At 54.8% G+C, this 25,783-nt stretch overlaps 1 protein-coding gene across 7 annotated transcripts; it reads left to right on the forward strand.

Annotated features, from left to right (window-relative positions):
- Positions 1-25,783, forward strand: TOP3B (DNA topoisomerase III beta). 7 transcript variants are annotated; one of them, XM_063662791.1, is made up of 19 exons: positions 52-107; positions 3,262-3,396; positions 7,010-7,177; positions 8,346-8,477; positions 10,127-10,233; positions 10,895-10,969; positions 12,405-12,601; positions 14,019-14,175; positions 15,078-15,191; positions 17,419-17,509; positions 18,493-18,647; positions 18,778-18,883; positions 19,917-20,063; positions 20,208-20,381; positions 22,364-22,492; positions 23,076-23,225; positions 23,581-23,681; positions 24,119-24,320; positions 25,219-25,783. In XM_063662791.1, the coding sequence occupies exons 3-19, from the start codon at positions 7,108-7,110 to the stop codon at positions 25,698-25,700; spliced, it is 2,589 nt and encodes an 862-aa protein (XP_063518861.1). In that variant the 5' UTR covers positions 52-107; positions 3,262-3,396; positions 7,010-7,107; the 3' UTR covers positions 25,701-25,783. The 7 variants fall into 7 exon arrangements, with proteins under 7 accessions (XP_054325033.1, XP_063518863.1, XP_063518861.1 ...); XM_063662792.1 differs by lacking the exon at positions 52-107 and adding an exon at positions 1,374-1,421; XM_054469058.2 differs by lacking the exon at positions 3,262-3,396 and having other exon boundaries at positions 1-107.

The following is a 25,783-nucleotide window of genomic DNA, read 5'->3' on the forward strand; positions in this document are numbered from 1 at the left end:
GGCACACCGGACGCTGGGACGCCAGGAGCGGCTGGACCCGGAAATAGGGGTTGCCGGTGGCCGCCCCGGGAACAAGGACCGGAGCTGGATCCGCGGTGCGGCTGCGGGTGAGCGGCGGGCTGCGGGACCCTCGCCGGGCGGCTCAGAAAGGCGGGAAGCGCAGGCATTTTTCTGACTTGTTTCCTGAACGTTTGCCGGCGGAGGACCCGCGAGCTCGGGAGAGGGCCCGGGCCGGGCTCTGCGTTCTTGTTGCCTCTTCCCTGGCGGGGGTGATCCTCTCCCGCGGGGCTTGCTGTGGGGGTTCAGGGAGGTAGAGATGGGCCTGCCCTGTGCCTGCAGGGAGCAGGTGCTGTGGTTAATACTTTTCTTCTTCGAATCCTCCCACAGCTCTTTAAGATGAGGTCTGCTGTCCCAGTCTCACAGATAGGGAAACTGAGGCTCAGGGAAGCTGTTCAGCCGCCGGGACCCAGATCGGTGCGGTACACACCCAGGCAGCTTCCACTCGCGGCCCCCTAGGCCCTGGCTGGGTTTTGAGGGCACCCAGGTTCTCTGACTTGTTATCTGTAAATGAAGTAGGGTACTTTTGTGAACAAATTAGCTGGAATCCAGGGGCAATAATTTCTCGCAGAAGTGAAAGGTAAGATGTTCCTGGTCTTGCCTTTTTATCTTCTCACCTTTCGAAACAGGACCTGAGAGGCCAGCCTAACTTGGGTTTGATGGCTAGCCAGTCCTGGGATTCCTTTGCCAAGGTCACCTGACACTAGTATGAATTGTTCTGAACCTCCATTTACTCACAGTTTTAAAAAATTACAACACCTGCCTTATGGGGTTGTTGGCGAGATTGAATAGTGTTCATAGCTATGGTGTGCCTACTACAAAGGAGGAGCTTAAGAAATGGTTGTTTGTTTCCCTCTTTTCCTGATTCTGGAAGCATTTGGTAAAGTTACTGAGGTGGTAAATCCTAGGAATTTTAATGCTATTCAGACCACTGCTAGGCCTACTCCCAAGCCACATCTGCTTGTTTCTTTTTTTGTTTGTTTTGTTGCAGACAGAGTCTCACTCTGTCACCCAGGCTGGAGTGCAGTGGCGCGATCTCGACTCACTGCAACCTCCGCCCCCTGGGTTCAAGTGATTCTCCTGCCTCAGCCTCCTGAGTAGCTGGGATTGCAGGCACGCGCCCCCACGCCCAGCTAATTTTTGTATTTTTAGTAGAGACCAGGCTTCACCATGTTGGCCAGGCTAGTCTTGAACTGCTGACCTCAGGTGATCCACCTGCCTCAGCCTCCCAAAGTATTTGCTCACTGTCTATTTACCATGAGAATGCACAAAGCAAAACCCGTGTTCTCCTGCTGCTTACTTATTTTCTAGGAGCTGTAAGAGAAGAGCTGAATAAGTAGATGGAGGCTCTACCAAGTGTAGTGGTGAGTGCTACAAGGAAGCAAAGCTGGGCTGCTGTTCCATCAGAGTGCTCACAGAGGCAGGACAGGATCAGGCTTGGGGCACGGGTTCTAGAACAACCAAGTCCAGCCACTGGAACTCTGGTCTCTCTGACCCCACAGTCCCAGTCTAGGCCAATAAAATGGCAGCACCCATTAGCATCCCTGCCTAGGATGCTAGCAGGACTGCCTGGTCCCTGGTGTGTCCTCATTATGTCATACATAATTGCTGACTACTCTGTGGCATAGACATGAGAAAATCTGAGGAAACATTTTAGGACAAAACTTCCTACTTTGGAAGAGATGGGAAACTCTGACCCTCACAGAACAATCCCCCTCTGCTGTGAGTTTTCCCTTTTGGCCTCTGGCTTCCCAGGGTGAGAGAAGGGGAGTCCCTAGATCTCTTTTAAACCTCACTTCTGGGCCTCTGATTTTGCTAGAATCAAAACTTCCCCAGAACGGAGAGCGGAGGCCGGTCACAATCACCTTGGTTGTTCATTCATTCACTCAGCAGGCATTTAGTGCATGCTGGGTGCCAGAAATATGGCAATGAACCTGACAATTGTGGGAGAGACAGACTGCTGACGCCAGATGCAGTCTTCAGGAGGGGAGGGGCAGGGGTCAGAGCAAGTAGACTAAGGGGGAAAAGTGGCCTAGGCCGAAGCCTGCCGGCACACGGGGAGGAAAGGTAGGTGCGCAGCAGAGCCTTGGGAGATGCAGCTGGAGCTGTCATGGGCCAGAGAGCTCATCTGCAGACAGTGCCATCATCCCACAGGGCCTCGGCTCTTTCACTGTGGGATGGTTGTATATTTAAGGGAAACATCCACTTACTTATTTTGAGGAAAAAAGCAAATTGTCATTTTATTTGGGGCAGCTTTCTGGTCAAGATTACTGATTTCACTGTGGTCCTGTGATCTCTTAAGTGGGAAACAAGGTTGACAGTCCAAGGCTGACCTTGGACCTCTTCCCCCGCACAGCATGATGAGTGGCAGAAGCCCCTTTAGTGAAGGGGTTCCTTTGGCAACCTTTCTGAACAATGCCCCTTACAACCCTCCTTTATTTTTCTGGTTTTATTGTAAAGTCTCTTGTCTTAGTTCTTGTCCCTCAGTCACCTGTGTCCAGGTGCTAAATGTAAAAGGTACAAAAGGGAATGTGGTGAGGAGGCCCCCCAAGCCGTGACCTCCAGGCCCTAACACCCACTCCAGGTGACTGCTTGGACTGTTTGTTTTGCGTTCTATCCAGACATATCGCCTCTTCATAATTAAGTGCACACGTGTGCACACATATGTGTGATCACAGATGGCAGCACTCTCTACACACCGTTACGTGCCCAGCTTTCTTAGCATGATTTATTTCAGTGATCTGATCCATGTTAGTATGTACCAATCAGATGCTTTCCTTTCTAATGCTGCCAGGTGCTCTACTGTAGAGAATGCCATGCTTTTTTTTTTTTTTGAGGTGGAGTCTCACTCTGTCGCCCAGGCTGGAGTGCAGTGGTGCAATCTCAGCTCACTGCAAGCTCTGCCTCCCGGGTTCACGCCATTCTCCTGCCTCAGCCTCCCTAGTAGCTGGGACTATAGGCGCCCGCCACCACGCCCGGCTAATTTTTTTGTATTTTTAGTAGAGACGGGGTTTCACTGTGTTAGTCAGGATGGTCTTGATCTCCTGACCTAGTGATCTGCCCACCTCGGCCTCCCAAAGTGCTGAGATTACAGGCGTGAGCCACCACGCCCGGCCAGAGAATGCCATGCTTTTATTTAACCACCTCCCTGTTGACAGACACCAGCTTGTTTCTCATCTTTTCTCATGATTGATAATGCTGCAGAGAACTCCCCAGTGATGTGGTTCATCACAGGCACCACCATGCCCAGCCTGAGGCCACTCCAGCGCTGCCCTGTCCTGCCTCCTGGGGACTCAGAGTCCACATGGACAGTCTTGCCAGGGCCCGCCACTGACTTCTGTGAGTCTCCGCAGGTGACTTCACTCTCTACCTGTCTCATAGCCCTTGCCCTCCCTGGGTCAGCATGCCACCACCCAGGCCCCTCCGTAATTCCTGTTTGAGCCTCCCACCCCCTGGGAGTTGCTTCTTTGACTCTCACTTCCTGCTCTAGTGCCTCGCTTCCTGGACCCCACAGAACACACCCTCTGTGGACCCTCCCCAACCCTCACCTCCCTCTTCACCCAATTCAGAGTCAGGTTCTGTCCTTGTAATCTCTCCCCTCGAACCCTGACCCACTTCCTCTCCCTCCTGCTCTCCTGGACTCTCCCATCTAACTAAATCCAGTGCTTCCTCTGCTGTGGGCCTGCCCGCAGCATCACTACCTGTCCTCCCTCAGTGGGCAGCCATACCATGCTTCCTCCACCAAGACAAGTACAGCCTTGTGGCATCTCTGCACCGCCTGGATGCTGACTGGCTGCCTCTCTTGCCCCTCACCCTCCCAAGGCCATCACTGCAGCAGTTCCTTCCCCTCCAGCACGCAGCTTCTCTTTTCCTTCTCGCTGGAGCAGTCCCATCAGCAGAGAACATGCTGGCACAGCCACCATCCTAAAACAAGAGGGGACAGCGCACCAGCCTTCTCCTATCTCCCAGGTTTTGTTGAGCTCAACCCATGCAGCTTTCACCTGTCACTCACCAGATGGCCCTATCAGGGTTACCCAGGGCTCTGTTTGCCAGACCCTATGGTCAGGTCTCAGCTGCCATCTCGCCTGGCCTGTCAGTGTCCCCCACATGGTGATGACTGCCCTGAAGTGCTCTTTCCTGTGGCTTTGAGGACCCTACCCCTCCTGACTCACCCTGCTAGCTCCTCATCTCCCGACCCCCAGCCTGGGCTCCTTCCACATTGCTGCCACCTCCTCCAGGCCACCCAGGCTGTCCAATGGGCAGGTCACATTTAACACACCTGAAGTCCCACTTCAGACTGCCAGTCCCTTCCTGTCATGCCTAAGCCAAAGCCATGGGTTGTTCCTTTTGCTTTTTTGTAAAGACAAGGTCTCATTGTGTTAATCAGGCTCTTCTCAACCTCCTGGCCTCAAGTGGTCCTCTTGCCTTGGCCTCCCAAAGCACTAGGATTATAGGTGTGAGCCCATGCCCAGCCCCTGCCTCAGGTCATTCTTGACTCACCTTCCCCTCCCCCTCCCATGTGCCACCATCCCAGGTCTGCCCGGACTCTGACTTCCCTCGCATCCTCCACCACTGCTACCCAGGGCCCATTCATCCTCTTCTATGTGGCAGCCAGAGAGGTCCCTTTAACACTTGAAGTCAGATTATCCCACACCTATGCAAACCCTCCGCTGCCTCCCAGCACCCCTAGAGCAGACCCACATTCTACACCCCTGCTCCCTCCCTCAGCCCCATGAGCCCCCCTGCCCAGCCATATCCTCCCCAAGGACCTCACCTTCCCTGCTCCTTCTGCCTGGACTCTTCTCCCAGGTGTCACCCAGCCCTGCCCTGTCCCTCCCCTGCTCCCATACTACAGCATGAGTTCTGGGAGGGCAGGACCTGGTGTTGCTTTGTGCTGTATTCCCTGCATCCTGGACTAGGCCAAGCATGCAGTAGGTGCTCAATAAATAACTGGACTATTAAGTTCATTCCAAGGAGTGGAATTGCTGGGATGTGCACTCGGACTTTCAGAGGGATCCCTGAATTGCTGCACATAGAGGTTGTTCCCGTTTAACTTCCCCACGCCCCCGTCTGCTGTGTGTGCGACAACTTTAAGTCTCTCCCTAGGTGATAAGCACAAGTTCATTGTAGTTCTGAGTTTCTTCCGTGAGTGTTGTTGGACATGATGTGACACCACAAAGGTACTTACGTGGTTGTTTTTCTTTTTTTTGTTGTTTTTTTGTTTTTTTGAGATGGAGTCTCGCTCTGTTATACAGGCTGGAGTGCAATAGCATGATCTCAGCTCACTGCAACCTCCGCTTCCTGAGGTCAAGCAATTCTCATGCCTCAGCCTCCCAAGTAGCTGTGATTATAGGCACCCACCACCACACCCAGCTAATTTTTGTATTTTTATTAGAGACGGGGTTTTGCCATGTTGGCCAGGCTGGTCTTGAACTCCTGACCTCGTGATCCGCCCGCCTCGGCCTCCCAAAGTGCTGGGATTGCAGGCGTGAGCCACCGCGCCCGTCTAGGTGGTAGTTTTTCTTTATGCTGAGATTATTTTATTTTGCTTTTACTTTTTTTGAGACAGGGTCTTGCTGTCACCTAGGCTGGAGTGAAGTGGCTGTTCTATCCACAGGTGCAGTCATGGCACACAACAGCCTTGAACTCCTGGCCTCAAGCAAGCGATCTCTTGCCTCAGCCTCCTGAGTGGCTGACACTATAGGCATGTGCTACCACACCCGGCTTGTGAGATTTATTTTAAATGCACATGTTTTTCCTAATATTTTTCTGGTTTCATTGTTTCTCCTCAAACCTTTGCTAGATCTGGAATCGGTTTTAGTGGGAGTTAGGAAGTAGGAGGTTTTATTTTTTTTCACAGCAGGTTTCCTAGTTGTCTCAATACAAGTCTTTTTTTTCTTTTTTTAATACAGTTCTATGTTTATAAACATCAGTGCTACATTTATAATGATTGAAAAAACAAAAGGAGTTCATGTGGTTTTCTTTTACTTGGCTAGCAGGTGTTGAATGTCATGTGTCAGGCACAGAAAGCTGTTGCAAAGACCAACAGTGATTCAGACACAAAGCCCATCGTGTCCTATTTTGGGGGTAAGGTAGTCGCTGATGATGGCATGATGTGAGTGGGTTGGAATGGAGACCTAGCCCAAGAGCTGTGGGCACAGGAGGGCTGACTTATCCTGCCGGTGGTGTTGGGAGACTTGAGCTGGGCCTGTGGGCCATCCAGCTGCATCCTCCAGGCCTGGCGGAGCTTTCTCTCAGGCAGGGGAGCGCAGGCACAGAGGCTTCAAGTGCGTGTTTGCTTAGATGATGATATTTGATTTAATTTGGCCAGAGCATGGCCTGCAAAGCAAAAGGTGGAGTGGAATAGGTGGGAGATAGATGTGACAGAGCCCTGATGTCTGCTTGGGGCTGGACTGACTAGCCAGAGGGTCTCAGGTCCATCATGGATCAGAAGGACCTGGGAAGCCCAGCCTGGGCATCTGCATTTGGTAAAGTGTCCCGGGGCATCCAAGTGCTTAGCTGAGGGGGAGGTGCTGCTCTCGGCCACGATGGTTCCTCTCTCCAGGTGAGTCCACCTGTAGGTGGAAGAGCCAGTCCAGAGAGGAGGGCCAGGCATCCACCTGGCCTGACCCATCACCCCAGATCCCCAGGCCCCAGCATCTTCCTAGCATGGATTTAGGAGTAAAATTAACCTGAGATCACTGGGGCCACTTCACCTTCCCCCAAATGGAGCCACATTCCCAGGATCATCTCAGCCACTTCAGCTGACCTGGTAGTTTTTTTTTGTTTGTTTGTTTTTATCTCAGATGTCTTCAAGTTTCCCTAATTCCCTAATTTTTCTTCTTCTTGCCTCAGGTTGGTCTTGCTTTTTCTTTGTTAAAGTGAGTTTCCTTGTAGTGGTATAGTTTCTGTTGACAGCATTGCTATCCTGAGTGTCTTTTCTTGTCTTTAGGAGTCAGCATTGGTAATAGTGCTGTGCTGCGGAAGAGTGGAGCCTAAACTTTTTCATTGCCAGTGCCCCGAAACTGGAGTGTGAAGGACCGAGACAAGATGAAGACTGTGCTCATGGTTGCCGAAAAGCCGTCCTTGGCACAGTCAATTGCCAAAATCCTCTCTAGAGGTAAGAGAGGCCAGCCCTGCTTTGGTCTGTAAGCACGGTCGTTTATGTGTTACAGGACATTTTTTCCTAATGTGATTCCACCCTGGCTGGGGTAGATTTGGTTCGGGTCGGCAGGTGGTAATGAAGCATCTCAGTATGTCACGGTGGGGTGCATTTGATTCCACTCCTGGCAATGTGCCAAAGCTGGGGTTCCCAGAAGGCACAAGGCACAGCTTACAATGAAGTAGAAGGACAGTCATTATCCATATGCTGGGCCTGGTGGGGCTGTTAGGTACAAGTAGCAGAAACCAGCCCTGGAAGGAAGGAGACACAGCCAGGACCACACCCCAGTCAAGGTCTGATGAGGCTATGCCCCAGGCATTGTCACCCCTGGATACTCCCACTGTCCCAGAGGTCCCACTGTCCTGGGGACCTCACGTCACTCCAGATTAGCCAATGGACTGAGCTATGGCCACAGGCACTACTGAGACACCAGGGAGCTGGAGAGGGAATGTCTGCCACTCACCCCCAACCCTGGCCACTGGGGTGGTTGGTAGGGTGCTGTTTCCCCCATCTTTGAATTCCCTCCAAATAGGAAGAGTTTTAGACGCTGGGTACCCAGAAATGACAGGCACCTACCTGGCCTCCCCTTGGTCCAGCAGTTGAGAGGGAAGGAGACCCTCATTCAGCTGAGAAGGCATGGTCCGCAGGGGACAGGGGGCCCCAAAAGTGGTGCCCGATGCCCAGAAGCTGAGAAAGTACAGCTGAGTATGGTCAGTGGAGAGGGTGAGAATTCGATAATTAGAAGGTCCTGGTAACCTAGAGTAGATCTGGAATCTGTTTTAGTAAACGATGAATAACGTTTCAATGAAGTGAGGCAAAAATGGAATTGAAGAGTGAAAATATAAATACAGAGAAAGAGCCCACCCCTGCCTGCTCTTGGCTCCCGGCAGCCTGGGGCTCTGCATCGAGAGTGTTCTGTGCTAGGTTGTTGGCAGATGCTGTTTTCCCTGAGCGCCGTCCCATCTTTCAGTGCCCAACTACCCGCAGCAGTCTGTGGAATGTCATCACTCACCACTCTGGGGAAGGAGGACTCTGGCCCTCTGGGAGGTGGCATCCGGGCCGGGGTCTCCACAGGGTCTTCAGCTCAGCTGAAGCAGCCAGTCACTTTGTGCTTCCTCATCCCTAGGGAGCCTGTCCTCACACAAAGGGCTGAACGGGGCCTGCTCAGTCCACGAGTACACTGGGACCTTTGCTGGCCAGCCAGTGCGCTTCAAGATGACGTCTGTCTGTGGTCACGTGATGACCCTGGATTTCCTGGGTAAGCCCCTCTACCCTCCATCCTACTGAAGGGAGTTCTGCATGGCACTGGCCAGGGTCCAGTTGAAGCCAGGAGATGCCTCTAGGCAGGGAAGTTTGTCCCAACTCCGTGAGTCATAAGGCCAGCAGATCATGAAGTGGTGATGAGAGGGTCCCTGGTGTGGTGCCCAGAGCCCAGGCTCTGGAACTCAGCCCTGGGTCCCCATCATAGCGGCACCCCCTAGTCACTGCATTCCCTGTGTGCCTTCCTATGTAGACAAAGTGGCAGCACCTATCTTAGGAAGGGCTTGACCTGTGCAGGCATTTAAGAGAAGGCTGCTGCTGTTGCCAAGTTGACCGTTGTCTGTCGGTCATTTGGTGGCTGTCATTGTCATTCCTATATTGTTACTGTTATCAATTACCTTGGAAGCACCGGTATTAGTGACCTGCTGGGTGTAGGTGTGGGGCCATGTGGTTGGCAAGAGTCTGATCCAGGCTTTTCCCCCTGCTCTGCCAGCTCACTGGCTGGAGATGTGGGCAATGATGGCCTCTGAGTTTACACTTCTCATAGTGAAATGGGTCTCACAGCAATGCCATCTGCTTCCCAAGGCTAAGGATTCAGTGTGACAGTGAGGGCAAAGCACTCAGCACAGGGCCTGGCACACAGCAAAGCTTCAGCCCTTGTTCTTGCTGCTCATTGATGACGGCGATGACAATGATGGTGACTGAGTTGTGTGGCTGAGCATTTGGACCCCAAGTTTTATCTCCAACTGGCAGGTGGGGAGCCAGGATGTGAATTTGGCTCTGTCTGACCCCATTCTCCCAGGATGCAAGAAATGGGGCCTGGGGAGGATCGCTTGAGCCCAGGAGTTCAAGACTAGTCTGGACAACATAGTGAGTCCCCTGTCTCTACAAAAAAAAAAAAAAAATTCTTTTTAAATCAGCCAGCATGGTGGTGCACACCTGTGGTCTTGGGAGGCTGAGGTAGGAAGATGGATTGAGGCTGGGAGGTCGAGACTGCAGTTAGCCATGATCGTATCACTGTACTTCATCCTGGGTGATAAGAGCGAGACCCCTGTCTCAGAAAAAAAAGAAATGGGGCCTAAAAGAAAGCCAGACAGCTGAGCATGCAAGAACCGGGTCTCTGTAGATGAGTAGGTGAATGTGCTGGGCATGAGGCTCAAAAAGATGGATCCTTTAACGGGAATGACTGCGCACATGTGTGCCCCCACAGAGTGCTGGGTGGAAAGACAAAGTTCCAGAAACTCAGGTTGGAAGTGTCAGTGAAGGCACCATTGTGGGGTCCAGTGCTCAGGCAAAGAGAGCCAGCCCAGGAATGGTGTTCCCAGCCACAGGGAAAGTCCCAGAAGTGATGCCAGAGCGGCAGCCCCCCAAGAGCTTGTTTGGCTCCTGTGGTTGGCCGGGGTGTGGTGGGTCCGCTCAGCAGCCGAGCAGAAAGGAGGCTGGATGGGAGGGGGTTACCAAAGGCCTGAACCCACATCCTGGCTCTGCCTCTGATCATCAGGATGACCCTGGGCAAGTTGTTCTCCAAGCTTTCCCCTCCTCATTTGTGGGATGAGACCAACATCCTCCTGGGGTTATGATGGTCTCGGAGGTTGAGCCCCTGTGAACTGTGAGGTGTGACTCAATGTCACTGTGACTGGTTTGTAGGAAAATACAACAAATGGGACAAAGTGGACCCTGCAGAACTGTTCAGCCAAGCTCCCACGGAGAAGAAAGAAGCTAACCCCAAGCTGAACATGGTGAAGTTCCTGCAGGTGCGTGGGGCTGGCCTGGGCATGAGCACACCAGGGCTCCCCACCCTCCACAGCTGCCATGTCCTTGCCCACCCTTGCTTGAGTCCTAATCCCCCTTGGACAGGGGGGCCTTTGCTAGCTCTTTCTGTGAGTGCCCCCTGCTGGCCCAGGAGGCACTGCAGGCACCCCCCAACACACAAGGCAGTTGCCATTGCCAACCCTCAGTCCTGGAGAGCAGGCCTTCTGCTTTTAAAATAGCTTTTTTGGTCGGGGGTTTTTTCTCCTTAATTTTAAAACAAATGCATACAGATTATGGAAAATTAGAAAGTGCAGATAAGTAGAAAGACAAACAAATTATTCATAATCATATTACCCAAGACAACTGCTATTATCATTTAGGGTTATTTCATTGTAACCCTTTTTCTGGGCAGTTTTGGGGTTTAAGATCATGTTGCATTTATACTTTTTTTTTTTGGTCCAAAAAACATCAATTATAAACTCAATTCTTTTCTGTTGGCTGAGCCAGCCTCAACACAGCCAGCTCCTTACCTAGCCCAGGTACCAGTCCTCCTAACTGAGGTTCAGGGCCTGGGACCAAGCCCTGTCCTGGATGGGAGCACTGGGGGCGGGTGGCACAGACCGGGTCTGCAGCAGGTGCGTGTGAACCTGTGCTGTGTGGCAGGTGGAGGGAAGAGGCTGCGACTACATCGTGCTATGGCTGGACTGCGACAAGGAGGGGGAGAACATCTGCTTTGAGGTGAGTATGAGGCTCACTTTGGTCCTCACTTTTGGCCTTTCTGACGCCAGCCCCAAACTGACACCAGCAGTCACATCATTCCTGGGGCCAAAGGAGGGAGTAAACTGTACTGGTTTAAAAACACCTCTTCCCTCCCTTTATTTTGAAACTCCATAGATACTTTTAACTGCACAGGCTCTATTAAAGGTGGTCAGTTGTTCCTCCGCTTGCTGAGGCCTCACAGTATGAGTGAACATAGGAGGGGCCAAATTGTCTGGGTGGATGCAGGTTTCAGAATGGGACTGTCTTGGGGCAGCTTGGTGTTCAGCATCTTGTGCCCAGCGTGACTTCTCAGGGACCTTGGGTTGATGCCGGTTGATTCCCGACCTCAGCACTGAGTTCCTTTTGCAGGCCTCACTCTGCTCATCTCCTGCCCCACCCAGGATGCCTCCTGCCTCCAGCCAACCCTGGGAGCCCTGCAGAGAAGCAGATGGCAGCTCCCTGTGCACACCCCATGCCCCATGCTTGCCCCAGCCATGGTGCCCTCACAGTGGCCATGACTGCTAGTCTCACTTGGTGCCCTACAGACTGTTGTTCCCTATGGGTCATCCCTGTGCTCCTGTACCCCTAGCTCTCAACTGTGGCTCAAGAGCTGGTCAGTGAGACAGAGAGCTCAGGCACCTGGCGTTGCAGTACAGCACCCTCAGCAAATGCGATCACACTCTGTCTCTTCCCAGATACCCTCTCCTCCCCTGCAGGGTAGCTGCTCCCTGGGGACCTTTGCATCTGGGAGTGGAGAATGGGGGCAGCTCATGGGGCTTTCTCCCTTCAGAAATGAAGCCACTTATTCCCAGTAAGGAAGCTGCGTGGCCAGGCTCCGGCGGCGACCCTAGTCCCACTGCACGGCCTTCCTAGTGAGTCTCGGCTCCAGGACCCCTGCTGTGCTTTAGCCCGAGCTGCCCCCACCACAAGCTGGGACCACCCGTGGCCTTCCTGCTCTTGCCCATTTCCTTTCCCCTTCATTCTTTTTTCCTTCCCTGTCTTTTCTTCAGCCTCTTAAAATTTCCACCCACCCCTCCAAACCCTCCCTCCTAGAAGGCAGGGAATCGGGTCACATGGGATGGGTTTGGGGACTAAGAGGTCCCTCATGTACTTGGCAGTAGCATTTCCTGATTTGGTGGGGATGAAAGCAGAGGATTAGAAGAGAGAGGGCGGGAGTAAGAAGGGAGTGTTCGAATATGTTTCTAGATGGGAGTAAAGGAAGCCATGTGATGGGGTGTTGTGGAGTGCCCAGGGCTTCTGGAAAGCCAGGGGGATAGAGGAGGGTCTGGCAGGGGCAGGAGAGGGGGCTGAGCACACGTGTTCTTTCCTGGAAGGAGCCAGACTTCACAGTGGGGTGGGGAGCTGTGGCAGCAATCTGGGAGGTGGGTCATAGCTGGCCACTCCCCACCCCCAGGTTCTTGATGCTGTTCTGCCTGTCATGAACAAGGCCCATGGTGGCGAGAAGACCGTATTCCGGGCCAGGTTTAGCTCCATCACGGACACAGACATCTGTAATGCCATGGCCTGCCTGGGCGAGCCTGACCACAACGAGGCGCTCTCAGTGGATGCTCGCCAGGAGCTGGACCTGCGAATCGGCTGTGCGTTCACCAGGTGCTGGCCACACCCGTGGAGTCCTAGGCACACCCTCACTCTCCCTCAGCCAGAGACCTGCCTCTACTGGTCCCCCTCGGGCCCCTAGGCCTCCTCGAGCCAGGATGAGCAACAGGGGATTTCACCAACCCTGAAGAAGGCCGGGCACGGTGGCTCACACCTGTAATCCCTGCACTTTGGGAGACCAGGATGGGAGGATTGCTTGAGGTTGGCAGTTTGAGACCAGCCTGGGCAGCATAACGAGACCCCATCTCTACAAAAAAAAAAAATTATTTTTTGAGACAGAATCTTGTTCTGCTGCCTAGGCTGGAATGCAGTGGTACAATCTCAGCTCACTGCAACCTCTGCCTCCCAGGCTCAAGAGATCCTCCTACCTGAGCCTTCCACTACAGGTGCTACAGGTGTGCACCACTATGCCTGGCTAATTTTTGTGCATTTTGTAGAGACAGGGTTTTACTGTATTGCCCAGGCTGGTCTCAAACTCCTGAGCTCAAGCAATCCGCCCACCTCAGCCTCCCAAAGTGCTGGGATTACACATGTGAGCCACTGCGCCCAGGCTAAACAAAAATTTATTTATTTTTTTGTTTGTTTTTTGAGACAGTCTCACTCTGTCATCCAGGCTGGAGTGCAGTGGTACAATCTCAGCTCACTGCGACTTCTGCCTCCTGGGTTCAAGTGATTCTCATGCCTCAGCCTCCCAACTAGCTGGGATTACAGGCTCCTGCCACCACTCCTGGCTAATTTTTATACTTTTAGTAGAGACGGGGTTTCACCATGTTGGCCAGGCTGGTCTCGAACTCCTGACATCAGGTGATCCACCCGCCTCAGCCTCCCAAAATGCTGAGATTACAGGTATGAACCACTGTGCCTGTCCAAACATTTTGTTTTAATTAGCTGGGTGTGGTGGTGTGAGCCTGTAGTCCCAGTTACTTGGGAGGCTGAGGTGGAAGGATCACTTGAGCCCAGGAGTTCAAGGCTGCAGTGATCTGTGAATCCCCATTAATGCACTCCTGCTGGGCAACACAGCAAGACCCTGTCTCTACAAAAACAAAAAAGACCTAAAGAAAATTGTTTATTTAGCTGACAGAGATCACATATGCCCTGCTTGATAAAGTGTGTTTGTCCGTGCTCTGGGGGTCCTGAGGAGAGTGTGCAGTAGATGGAATAGAATAGAAGGCTCCCTGGCCTGAGACAGTAGAAACCTCTGTCTACTCTCTCACTGGCTCTGTCACCCATGTACACACATGAATCCTCCCTAAGGCTATGCCCACTCTGCTCCCACTGGCTTCTAAGCAGGGACACCACCTGGTGCCACCTCCTTCATGCACCACCCCTGGCCTTGGGCTGGACTCACATGGGTGGCCATAATACTGTCTTGAGTGAATCAGTGACCAAAATATCTTTCCACTCCCTCCAGGTTTCAGACTAAATATTTCCAGGGGAAATACGGTGATTTAGACAGCTCTCTCATCTCCTTTGGGCCGTGTCAGACTCCAACCCTGGGATTCTGCGTGGAGAGACATGATAAAATCCAGTCCTTCAAACCAGAGACGTACTGGGTGCTGCAGGCCAAGGTTCCTTGCCTTTCTCTATTCATGCTGGGGCTTTCTGGGTTTGGGGCATGGATTCTGAGAGTCTTCCATCATCATCAGCCAGCAGGCCCCAGGCTGAGGGCAGAAGTGTGGACGGCTGCACCTGGAAGTGGTCTGTGGTGCCTAGGGCTGAGGGACCCCAGCCTTCATGGGGGCAGTGGGAAGAGACTGGGCCTGTATATGCTGAATATGGATAAGTGGGAATGAGTTCAGCTCTGGCAGTGCAGGGTGAGGTCACCCCACAGGAATCAGTGGCTGCAGTGGTCAGGTCCAAGCACTGGACTGAGACCATTGGCTTTCAAACTTTTTGAAATTCCTAGAACCCTTTCTTCAAATAAAAGCCTCCACAGAAGCTCACTGTAAGACTTAATACAGCTAGGCACAGTCACTGATGTCTGTAATCCCAGCAGTCTGGGAGGCTAAGGCAAAAGGATTGCTTGAGGCCAGGAGTCCAAGGCTACAGTGAGCTACGATTGTGCCACTGCACTCCAGCCTAGCAACACAGTGAGACCCTCTCTTGGAGCTGCTCTGGCTGACACGGGGCTTGGGACCCCGGTGGTGGCCATACCTACCACTGGCCAGGCACTGGGGATAGGCAGGGGTGGTGTGAGAAGTAGGGGCTCAGGTGCTTCTTAAGGACACATCAGCCTCAGCTTTGGGCCACCTTCCTGAGACTGGCTGCCTGGTTTTGGGGCACGGGGTAGAGAGGGCCAGATGTCAGCTTGCGTATCTGCCCACCTGAACAGGTACAGCTGAGAGCCATTAGAGCCAGGGTTATTGTGCTCCCAGACAAGGACCAGCTTCATCTGTCCTGGTTCTTCCTGGCATTGGGCTCACCTGGAGACTTTTTCTTGTGTGTTCACCCTTTATTCTTTTTCCTGCAGGTTAACACTGACAAAGACAGATCTCTCCTTTTGGACTGGGACCGAGTAAGAGTGTTTGACCGGGAGATCGCACAGATGTTTTTAAACATGACAAAGCTGGAGAAGGAAGCCCAGGTGTGCCTGCTCCACCCACACCTATCACAGTTGCCTTGGGTGAGGGTGGCCCTTGGATGCCTCCCGCTGGAGGAACAGCCTGTGATCCTAGGCCATGTCTTTCTCCCCCTTTCTGAAACACAGACATCTTTTTTGGAAAGCTGAATGGTTACTCCCCCATATACTCCTAAGATATTTCTGCCCAATGCAGTAGCCACAGTGTACCGCATGCCCACTCCATACCAGGCACTGTCCACACCTGTGACCTTGTTGGACCTCTTCCACTCTCCCCTTTCCACGTGACCCGCTAGGCATTACCTCTGTGTGGCAGGACTCCATTTCACACGGAGATTCAAGCTAACAACTATAGAGGGACGTTGGTGCACATTCATGAACTTGCCCAAGGTCATAGCTAGCAGGGGAGAGGCTTGGGATTCCAATTTCAATCAGCTTGCGTGCTTTTATGGGATTATGTTTCTTACTCAGGGCTTCTATGAATTGATAGGACATGCTGCTTGGCTGTTAGGAAAAGGGTGAGGTGACCTGGCTGCATGGGCTGGGGACACATCTGTGGCTATTGAAGTAAACATGCTACAGGCGTGACACCTACCAGATCCATCGAGACACAGCCTGGCCTCCTTAGCCGCCTTCTCCTTGTCCTTCCCTGGCCTTCCTTGAGTGTCCTGTTGCCCGCCATGCCATTGTCTCAGGCATCTGAAACTTCTAAAGCTGCTCCAGGCTGTCGGCATTGATTACATTCCTGCAGAGACACTGTTGCCACCTCCAGGCCTCACGCTGGGGAGCCCAGCTTCACATAACAACTGGCCTCTGTGTTAGCACCCACATCTGTCTGTCTGGAATGCAGAAGGCACTGCCCTGACCAGCCTACGTGGGATTGGCAAGGGCAAGGGCCCGGGGTTGAGTTGTTTGGATTGTTTTTGCCATAGGCAAAACAAAGAGTTGTCTCTTCCAACAGGTGTTCAGCAGAGGTAGAGAGTGGTAGGACCCCAACCCAGCACAGCTCACGGATGCATTCCACTAACCTGTATGGTGTTTACACAAATTCCAGAATAGTTACCAGCACTTAAAAATTATGAGATTTCATACTAAAATTCTGCCTTCCAGCTTCTCTTGAAAAATCAGAAGATGTAGCAATACTAGCAGGTGCAGGCAGCAGCCCTCCCCACAACAAGGAGTGGTACTTCCCCTGGGACGGGCCCCACTTGCCATCCCTGTAGCTTGGCTGATGCTGGCTTCTGTAGGATTTCCGTCTGCAGCCCTTCTGACTCCTCCTCAATCTTCCAGGTTTTCTCTTTCCCTAGAAAATTCTCCAGAAAAGAATATTCAATCACTTGAGGTCAGGAGTTTGAGACCAGCCTCGACAACACAGGGAGACCCTGTCTCTAAAAAAAATAATTTAAAAAGTAGACGGGCATGGTGGCACGTGCCTGTAATCCTAGCACTTTGAGAAGCTGAGGCGAGAGGATTACTTGAGGCCAGGAGTTCATTTAAGACTAGCCTGGCCAACATAGCAAGACTCTGTCTGTACAAGAAATTGAAAAAAAAAAATTGGTCAGACATGATGGTGTGTGCCTGTGGTTTCAGCTACACAGGAGGCTGAGGCAGGAGGATCACTTGACCCAAGAGTTCAAGGCTACAGTAAGCTCTGATGGTGTCACTGCACTCCAGCCTGGGCGACAGAGCAGGACCCTGTCTCTTAAAAAAAAAAAATTTGGTTTTTTGTTTGTTTGTTTGTGTTGAGATGGAGTCTTGCTCTGTCACCCAGGCTGGATTACAATGGCGTGGTCTCAGCTCACTGCAACCTTCACCTCCCAGGTTCAAGCAATTCTGCCTCAGCCTCACAAGTAGCTTGGATTACAGGCACATTCCACCATGCCCAGCTAATGTTTGTATTTTTAGTAGAGACGGGGTTTCACCATCTTGGTCAGGCTGGTCTCGAACTCCTGACCTCAGGTGATCCACCTGCCTCAGCGTCCCAAAGTACTGGGATTACAGGCGTGAGCCACCGTGCCCAGCCAAAAAAATTTTTTTTTAAAAGAATTTTCATTCTTTTTCCTTTCCTGGTCCTGAATAAATATTCAATCAAGTCTTTAGACTGTTGGGAAGAATGAATTAGAGAAACAGGGAGACCAGATGAACGAAACCAGACCCTTCGTCCACACATCTTGATTCTCTCTATGGTAGTGCCTTCCTCCTTCCCCAAATCATTGACTGTCCTGTCTTCCAGGTGGAGGCCACAAGCAGGAAAGAAAAGGCCAAGCAGAGACCCCTGGCCCTGAACACCGTGGAGATGCTGCGTGTGGCCAGCTCTTCTCTGGGTATGTAGGGACATTTCTCTCAAGTCGCCAGAAGGCTTCCTGAAGCAGGGTCGTGGAGGCAGGTTCAGCCTGGAGCAGCGAGCGCCCAGGGTTGCAGGATGGTGCCCGAGGCTTCAAGGGGATCTGAGCCTCAGGAGGATATCACTAATCCTTAGGTTGTAAAGATGGTAAAGTTGGTCACCACCTGAGGGGACATCCTGAGGTTAGAGTCCCTGAGCAGCTATCCCTGGTGAGGGGAGAGGCCCCAGCCAGATGTCACCTTCAGGGAACCAGTGTGAACGTCACCCCTCAGCCTCGTCTTCTCAGCCTTTTCTCCTTAGTAGCAAGGAGGGGGTTGGGCTGGAAAGCTGGTGGTCTCTGGCAGCTGTCAGCCCCTAGGCATTGGTGCCCCCCACCCCCGCAGGGAACTATGGGCAGTGTCCTCTCAGTGGACACTGAGTGGTGGCTCCAGCGTCCTCAGAGGGCACCAAGGCTGGGAGTGGTTGCTAGCTAAGCGCCAGCCTCTGCTGGTCAGGGAGTAGCAGGACGAGCCCCCCTCGGTGGCCCCAAAGTGCTGTGAGGACAGAAACACCCAAGGGCTCAAAATGGTGCTGCATGCTAACTCTGTCGTCAGCCAACCCCGAGGCGTGGTTATGGCTCCATGGACAATGCGTGGGGAGTGGTGCTCTGAAGGCCATGTCTCATCCCCATGGCCATGAGCCCCATGAGGATGCACCGTGGGGTAGAGTGAGTGGCATTTCCCATCAGGCCCATCCTTGGTGTAGGATTCAGCCTTACAGGTGCAGGATTCAGCCTCATACAAGACTGTGTGGCACAGGTGCCCACCCGGCCAGCAGCTCTGCACTCCAGCTGTTCCTGCTCAGAGCCACCCTCACCCTCCAGGAGGGGCCAGCCACAATGGGGGAGCCTGAGTGCATAGGCCAGGGCAGGCAGCTGGCCGTCCCCACGTACCTGGCCTTCTGAGAACCTCCTGTCTCTCGCAGGCATGGGGCCGCAGCACGCCATGCAGACGGCTGAGCGGCTCTACACGCAAGGCTACATCAGCTACCCACGGACAGAGACCACCCACTACCCTGAGAACTTTGACCTGAAGGGCTCTCTGCGGCAGCAGGCCAACCACCCCTACTGGGCCGACACGGTGAGTGGAGCCGGGCCGGCCTCGGCATGTGTGTGTGTCACTGAGGCCTTAGGACCAGGTCTGGTACGTCAGCCAAACCCAGGCAGGCAGCCGAGCCCAGCCACAGACTGCTCTGTCTTCTCTCCCTCAGGTGAAGCAGTTGTTAGCAGAAGGTATCAACCGCCCGCGGAAAGGCCATGACGCCGGCGACCATCCCCCCATCACCCCCATGAAGTCTGCCACAGAGGCCGAATTAGGTACCGCTCTCACCCCATACCCGGCATGCTTCCAGGGAGGGAAGGGCAAGCTGCGACAGTGAAGGTTGCAGGCCCTGTTGGCAATGCGGGGGCTCCTTCAGCCTCTGCCTGCCCTGGCTGTGGGGATGGGGAGCCACCTGGAAGATGAGCTCCATTGCTATGGGACCGGGACAGGAGTGAAGAGGTAGCAGCAGGTGCTGTTGCAGGCAGGCAAGGGGGCAGACGCCACGGGGGACATGAATGAAACCAAGGTAGAGAGTGGCGACGTGGGGGAGGGGGCGGCACACCTCCTACCTCCCAGCTGGCCTAAGGTGGTACCAGTGGTCCGAGTGCCAGGAGAAGGCAAATGAGGAAGGGAGAGCAGTGCAGGTAGAGACAGGAGCCACTTGTGGACAGTCTGAGTTTGAAGCAATGGTGTCATGTCACCAGACAGTGGAAGGACAGGCCAATGCCTGAAGAGCAGTCCCGCCAGAAGCAGAGACAGGAGGTTGTGCAGGATGGTGGGAGCTGCAGCCAGAAAGGAACCACTGAGGCATGGAGGCTTGTGTTCCCTTCCTCCGCATTTGCTTTTTTTTTTTTTTTCTTTTTTTGAGACAGAGTCTTGTTCCATCACCCAGGCTGGAGTGCAGTGGCCCGATCTTGGCTCACTGCAACCTCTGCCTCCCAGGTTCAAGCAGTTCACCCTGCCTCAGCCCCCCGAGTAGCTGGGATTACAGGCTCCCACCACCACACCCAGCTAATTTCTTTGTATTTTTAGTAGAGACGGGGTTTTACCATGTTGGCCAGGCTGGTCTCAAACTCCTGACCTCAAGTGATCCATCCATCTTAGCCTCCCAGAGTGCTGGGATTACAGGCATAAGCCACCACACCCAGCCTTCCTGCGCATTTTCTTTCCTCCTTCCCCAGGATTTGCAGCGTGTCCTGCATAGCGGCTCTGTAAGCAGGACCTTGCTGCTCGAGCGAGAGTACTGGGGGCTCCTCACAGCCAGAGCCCCCAGCTGGCTCCCAACTGACTAGCCCTGGCCTGTTGCAGGGGGTGACGCGTGGCGGCTCTATGAGTACATCACCAGACACTTCATCGCCACGGTCAGCCACGACTGCAAGTACCTGCAGAGCACCATCTCCTTCAGAATCGGGCCCGAGCTCTTCACCTGCTCCGGGAAGACCGTCCTCTCACCAGGTCACGCCGCGGGCCCAGCCTTCCTCCTCTGTGCCTTCATGGGCAGACAAACATTCTACATCGTGTCTGGGGATGGGAGGCCCAGGGTCTGAGGCCCCGGCCACCCAGGCTGGGGACCCTGAGTGGCGGCGCATATCTCTCCAGGCTTCACAGAGATCATGCCCTGGCAGAGCGTGCCGCTGGAGGAGAGCCTGCCCACTTGCCAGCGGGGCGACACCTTCCCTGTGGGTGAGGTTAAGATGCTGGAGAAGCAGACGAACCCGCCCGACTACCTGACAGAGGCCGAGCTCATCACGCTCATGGAGAAGCATGGCATCGGTGGGTGTGCCTGCCCAGGTCCCAGAGCCAGCTCCGTCTCCAGTACTCAGGCTTCAAGTCTACTCACAAAGCTGCCCCGCCAGCTCTGTGTGCCCAGCCCAGCACCCCTCCACGGGCTGGCATCTGGAAACTGGTAACCCAGTGTGTGGCCAGCCAGGCAGGGCCACAGCGGGCATCCCCTCCCGAGGCCTCCATTCAGGACCTGGCCTTCCCTGTGAAGGCCCAGATGTGCCCTCGTGCACTGTGGGGTGTTCACACACCAACTAACGCCCACAAGGCTGAAGATTGGCCCAGATGCCAAGTGACTCATAGAAATCATATTGGCAGTCCCCTGAGTCCACACAGCCAGCCTGGTCTGTCCTGAAATCAGGTGACAGGGAAATGAGATCTCACAGGAGCTGCTTCCCTGGGAGAGAACAGAAATGCCTGTCCCAGGGACAGGGCTCCCCAAAGGGTGACCAGGAAGTTTCCACACAAAAACGGGCAGCCCAGGGGAGTTTATCAAAGCAAAAGTGTAGTCACCAGTGCACGCTCCTCACAGGAGTGGTGGCCTCACAAGTCCCCAGGCCTGGAGCTGTGAGTGATGTCTCACATGTTGGGGGCCAGCCTCACTGCCGGAGCCTTCTCCCCAGGTGGTGCTCGTGCCGCTGGGCACTGCCTGTTCCCTGGGGCACTACCCCTGGCTGACAGGCTCTGGAGGCCTGTGGGATGTCACAGCCACTGTGTCCAGGCTCTGCTCCAGCAGTGGTCATATAGGTGGACTCTCAGGGAGTGTCTCTCCCCAGGCTGGGGTCCTGGTGACCATGGCGACCTTGGCAGGAGAGCAGAGCTCGGGGCTTGCTCCTCTCAGGGGTGCAGGGCACCTGCCAGGGTCCTGAAATAGCCCACAGCCCACTGTGGAGTGTGGGCTCTGTTCCCCCTTGTCCTCTGCCCTCTCGCATTGATGGGACATTGGCTCCTGGCAGCCCTGTGCTAGCTGGTGAGCCAGACCCAATCACCAATACAAGTTTGTGACAGTGAAGAGGGCTCTGGTGTTACCTTCTGAACAGGAGAGTGGTCAGGGTGGCCCTGTGACTGAGCCCCCAGGAGTGTGTAAATAGGGCCTGACCAGAGCCTCCGCAGAAGAGCCCACACCACGCGTCATGGCACCCGGCAGACTTGGGGTGGTAGTGGCACACACCACCCACAGCCTGCCACACCGGGTGCAGAGCTGGCCTCGTGCCAAGAGCCATGGGCCCTCGGCAGGCTCCTTAGCCCCCAGAGGCCAGTTTCTTCTCATGTGAGATTCTCTCCAAGCTACTTTGGGAAGGTGTGTGTCACCTGCCCATGCTGGTGAGCATGCAGGGAGCCCGAGCCTCCTTTCTGCCCCTCTGACTGGCACCCGCCATAGTCAGAACGCCTCAGCCTCCGCTGCGCCCCTCTGCCAGGAAAGCTCCTCTGGGTGGGAGAGTGGAATCCTGGGGACTGGGAGCCTGCCCTGGGGATCGTGACGGGCCTTGCAGAGAGGGAGGAGGTGGGAGACAGGAAGTGGACAGAACTGTCCAGGTTTAGGGGAGGGCAGCTCTGCAGTGAGCTTGTAAGCACCTCCGTGTTCTGGTGGAGTGGGGCTCTGGCTCCAGGAGCGGGTGGGTGCCACAGGACCCAGGCAGGAGAAGCCACAGAAGTCACATTTCCCAGGCGCAGAATAAGCACTGTGACCTTGGAGAGTTCCTTAACCTCTGAGCCTGTCGTCTCTGCCGTAAAGCAGGAGTAGGCACCCCGTACAGGGAGGGCTGCCCTTGTGTTCTCAAGGCAGAACATGAAATGCATGCAGTTGGTGCCCAGCACAGTGCAGGGGGAGCTTAGGGCACAGCCCTCCCTCCTGTGGCCAGGAGCAGTGAGAGGGCCTGAGCACCAGGGGCCTCGTGACAGGTGATATAGCACGTAGTTCAGCGGGGCATGTCCAAGGCAGGCCAGGAACCCTGGGGCCTTGTACCTTGCAGGCACGGATGCCAGCATCCCTGTGCATATCAACAACATCTGCCAGCGCAACTATGTCACTGTGGAGAGCGGGCGCCGGCTCAAGCCCACCAACCTCGGCATCGTCCTGGTGCACGGCTACTATAAGATTGGTGAGTTCCTCAGTCCTGCCCCCAGGGTCCACCAAGGCTCCCTGGCTTCTCCCTGGATGTTGGCTCTGCTGCCCGCTCCAGACAGGCCTCTGCCCTGCAGTGATCCCCCAGTCCCACACACACTCCCCCAACTCCCACTGAAGGGGTGCTGCCCCAGGACCCCCAGAACCTGCCCAGAGCAGGAGCTCGGTGTGTTTGAAGGCTGAACAGATGTGTGAGGAACCAAAAGGGGAGGCGAAGATGCCTCAGCCCTGTTCCCTGGAGGTTCCCCAGGGGCCAAGGGGAGAGGGAGGAGCACAAAACTGGCCCAAGGGCGGCCTGGAGCTCATCTGTGATGTGTTTCTAGCCACAGGACATCCCTGGCCACTCTGCCTGACATTTCCAGGTGGGAAATCAGGAAAGGTCTGGGGTCATAAGAGCCAGCCTGGTACCATCTGAGGCTGTGGACTGGTGGGTAGGGCAGAGGCCAGGAGGACGGGCCAGAGCGGGAGGGGTGAACAGGGCAGTATCCCTGCCTGGGAAGGGGTGGCATGGCCCTGGGTGAGAGTGCTCAGGGCAACGTCTGCCCCCTGCCCACTTGCAGATGCAGAGCTGGTGCTCCCCACCATCCGCAGTGCAGTGGAGAAGCAGCTGAACCTGATCGCCCAGGGCAAGGCCGACTACCGCCAGGTCCTGGGCCACACCCTGGACGTGTTCAAGAGGAAGTTCCACTACTTTGTCGACTCCATTGCTGGTAGAGTCTGCCTCTGGCCTGCCCCTCACCAGAGGGGTGTCTCTCTGTCGGCGAGGCCAGTACCTGGGGACCCAGGTCCCCACGTGGGACCAGCTCCCAGATCTGGGCTCCAGACCTCCGTAGGCCAGGGCAGTGACACCTCCTGGCTGGGTTGAAAGAGCAGGTGCATTAACACCACACACGGCCAGGAACATGTGTCTCTGATGCACAGGGCTGCTGCCCTGCCGTGCTGCCAGGGACAGTAGAAACCACCACCTATAGGGACCCTTTCACCCTCAGACCCTTGACCACATGTTGCGGAGCCTTTTGCTGGGGACTGGGAGGGAGATGACTCCTGCACTCTGCTTGCCCGCAGGCATGGATGAGTTGATGGAGGTGTCTTTCTCGCCCCTGGCGGCCACAGGCAAGCCCCTCTCACGCTGTGGGAAGTGCCACCGCTTCATGAAGTACATCCAGGTAGGTGCAGGGAACACTAACTCAGGCAAGCTGCCTCACTCCTGTAGGCCTCAGCTTTATCGTTGATCAGCAGGAATCATGTTCTTTGTCCTGGTTGTCACTGAAGAATGACTGAGCATAAAGAAGCCTTGCCAAAAAATACCCAGTGTCCCCATGTCCCCTAGAACACACAGCCGTTAGGCCACACAAACACACATGGTGCATTTTTCCCTAACACCATGCCACTTGCCATCATGGGCATTAATGTACGCACAGAGATTTTAGAACTGCCTTTCTGCACGCGTGGGGCAAGAGCCAGAGACTCATGCTCCTTGCCTGGCAGTGTGTCATGGGTTCTGCATGACAGATTACATATTCTGTATTATGAGAGGAGTGGGGGTGGGTGCCAAGTCGGTGGCCCCAGTGACCCTCACGCCCCCTGCCTGGCATTGCCTCAGGCCAAACCAAGCCGCCTGCACTGCTCCCACTGCGATGAGACCTACACGCTCCCCCAGAACGGCACCATCAAGCTCTACAAGGAGCTCCGCTGCCCTCTGGATGACTTCGAGCTGGTCCTGTGGTCATCAGGCTCTCGGGGCAAGAGCTACCCTCTGTGCCCCTACTGCTACAACCACCCACCCTTCCGAGACATGAAGAAAGGTGAGTGCAGCTGCTCCCTCCTGTCCACAGGTAGCTGCAGTCTCTGTTCAGTGCCAACCCCTGCCTTGCACCAGGCTGGACTCTGAGGGGACCCCTCACCCTGCCCTTTCCTGTACTCATTGGCACTGAGACGAGAGACCCTGGATGTAGCTGGGGCACTGCTTAGGCCTCAGCCAGTGGTGCCACTCTCTCTGTGTGTCAGAACTGAGCAGGCAACCCTAGTCCACCCTCAGGACCTGGGCACAGGTGTGCAATGCTCCCTCCGGAGCTCAGTGAGCTAGAGGATGCAGCAGTCGGGGGACCCACCCAGTGAGCAGGCACCCCCAGTCAGCATCCACCACTGTCCTCCATCCTCATCCTCGTCCTCATTACTGGAGGAGGGAGCGCATGTCCAGGCAGGCAGGACAGAGCACCCAGCCAGACCAGGAACCAGCGGGAGTGAGGCGTCTGCTCACATTCACTGTGTGCTCTGCAGAAAGCCCTCTCAGGCCTCAGTCTGCACCCAGGCTGCCGGGGTAGTGAGACCCCATCCCTGCCCTCCTGCTGCCTCCAGAGTAGCTGACAGGGTGCTCCCATGTGGCCCAGTGACATGAGGGTCATGTGGCATTACCAGTAACAAGCTGTGGCAGCAAAGCAAAGAGGGGATGGAGTCGGCTGAAACGCACTGGGATGGCGCCAGCGAGGGGCCTTGAAAGTTGAGGAGGTTTCAGGTAAGCAGAAAACAGGAGTAACGGCAGCCAGGAGCCGAAGCATGAGCAAGGCTGTCCCCAAGAGCAAGGCCAAGAAGAGTTCCTTCTGCTGGGACGAGGGATCCAGGAGCTTGAGGCATTGGGAGCAGGCAGCAGAGGGCAGGTGGGCACAGTGGGCGTGCCTTTACAGGGCTCCTCTCTCCCGCCAGGCATGGGCTGCAACGAGTGTACACACCCCTCCTGCCAGCACTCGCTGAGCATGCTGGGCATCGGCCAGTGCGTGGAATGTGAGAGCGGGGTGCTGGTGCTGGACCCCACCTCGGGCCCCAAGTGGAAGGTGGCCTGCAACAAGTGCAACGTGGTAGCGCACTGCTTCGAGAACGCCCACCGCGTGCGGGTGTCCGCCGACACCTGCAGTGTCTGTGAGGCCGCCTTGCTTGATGTAGACTTCAACAAGGCCAAGTCCCCACTCCCGGGCGATGAGACGCAGCACATGGGCTGCGTCTTTTGTGACCCCGTCTTCCAGGAGCTGGTGGAGCTGAAGCATGCGGCCTCCTGCCACCCCATGCACCGCGGTGGACCAGGGAGAAGGCAGGGTCGAGGACGGGGCCGGGCCAGGAGGCCCCCTGGGAAGCCCAACCCCAGACGGCCCAAGGACAAGATGTCAGCCCTGGCCGCCTACTTCGTATGATGGCCCTGTCCTCCCTTACCCAGGCTGCAGTGCCATGCAGACACCTCATGGCACTTCAAACTATTAAAATGCATTTTATCTTA

The sequence above is a fragment of the Pongo pygmaeus genome, chromosome 23 (assembly GCF_028885625.2).
Source record: "Pongo pygmaeus isolate AG05252 chromosome 23, NHGRI_mPonPyg2-v2.0_pri, whole genome shotgun sequence".
Classification (NCBI taxonomy): domain Eukaryota; kingdom Metazoa; phylum Chordata; class Mammalia; order Primates; family Hominidae; genus Pongo; species Pongo pygmaeus.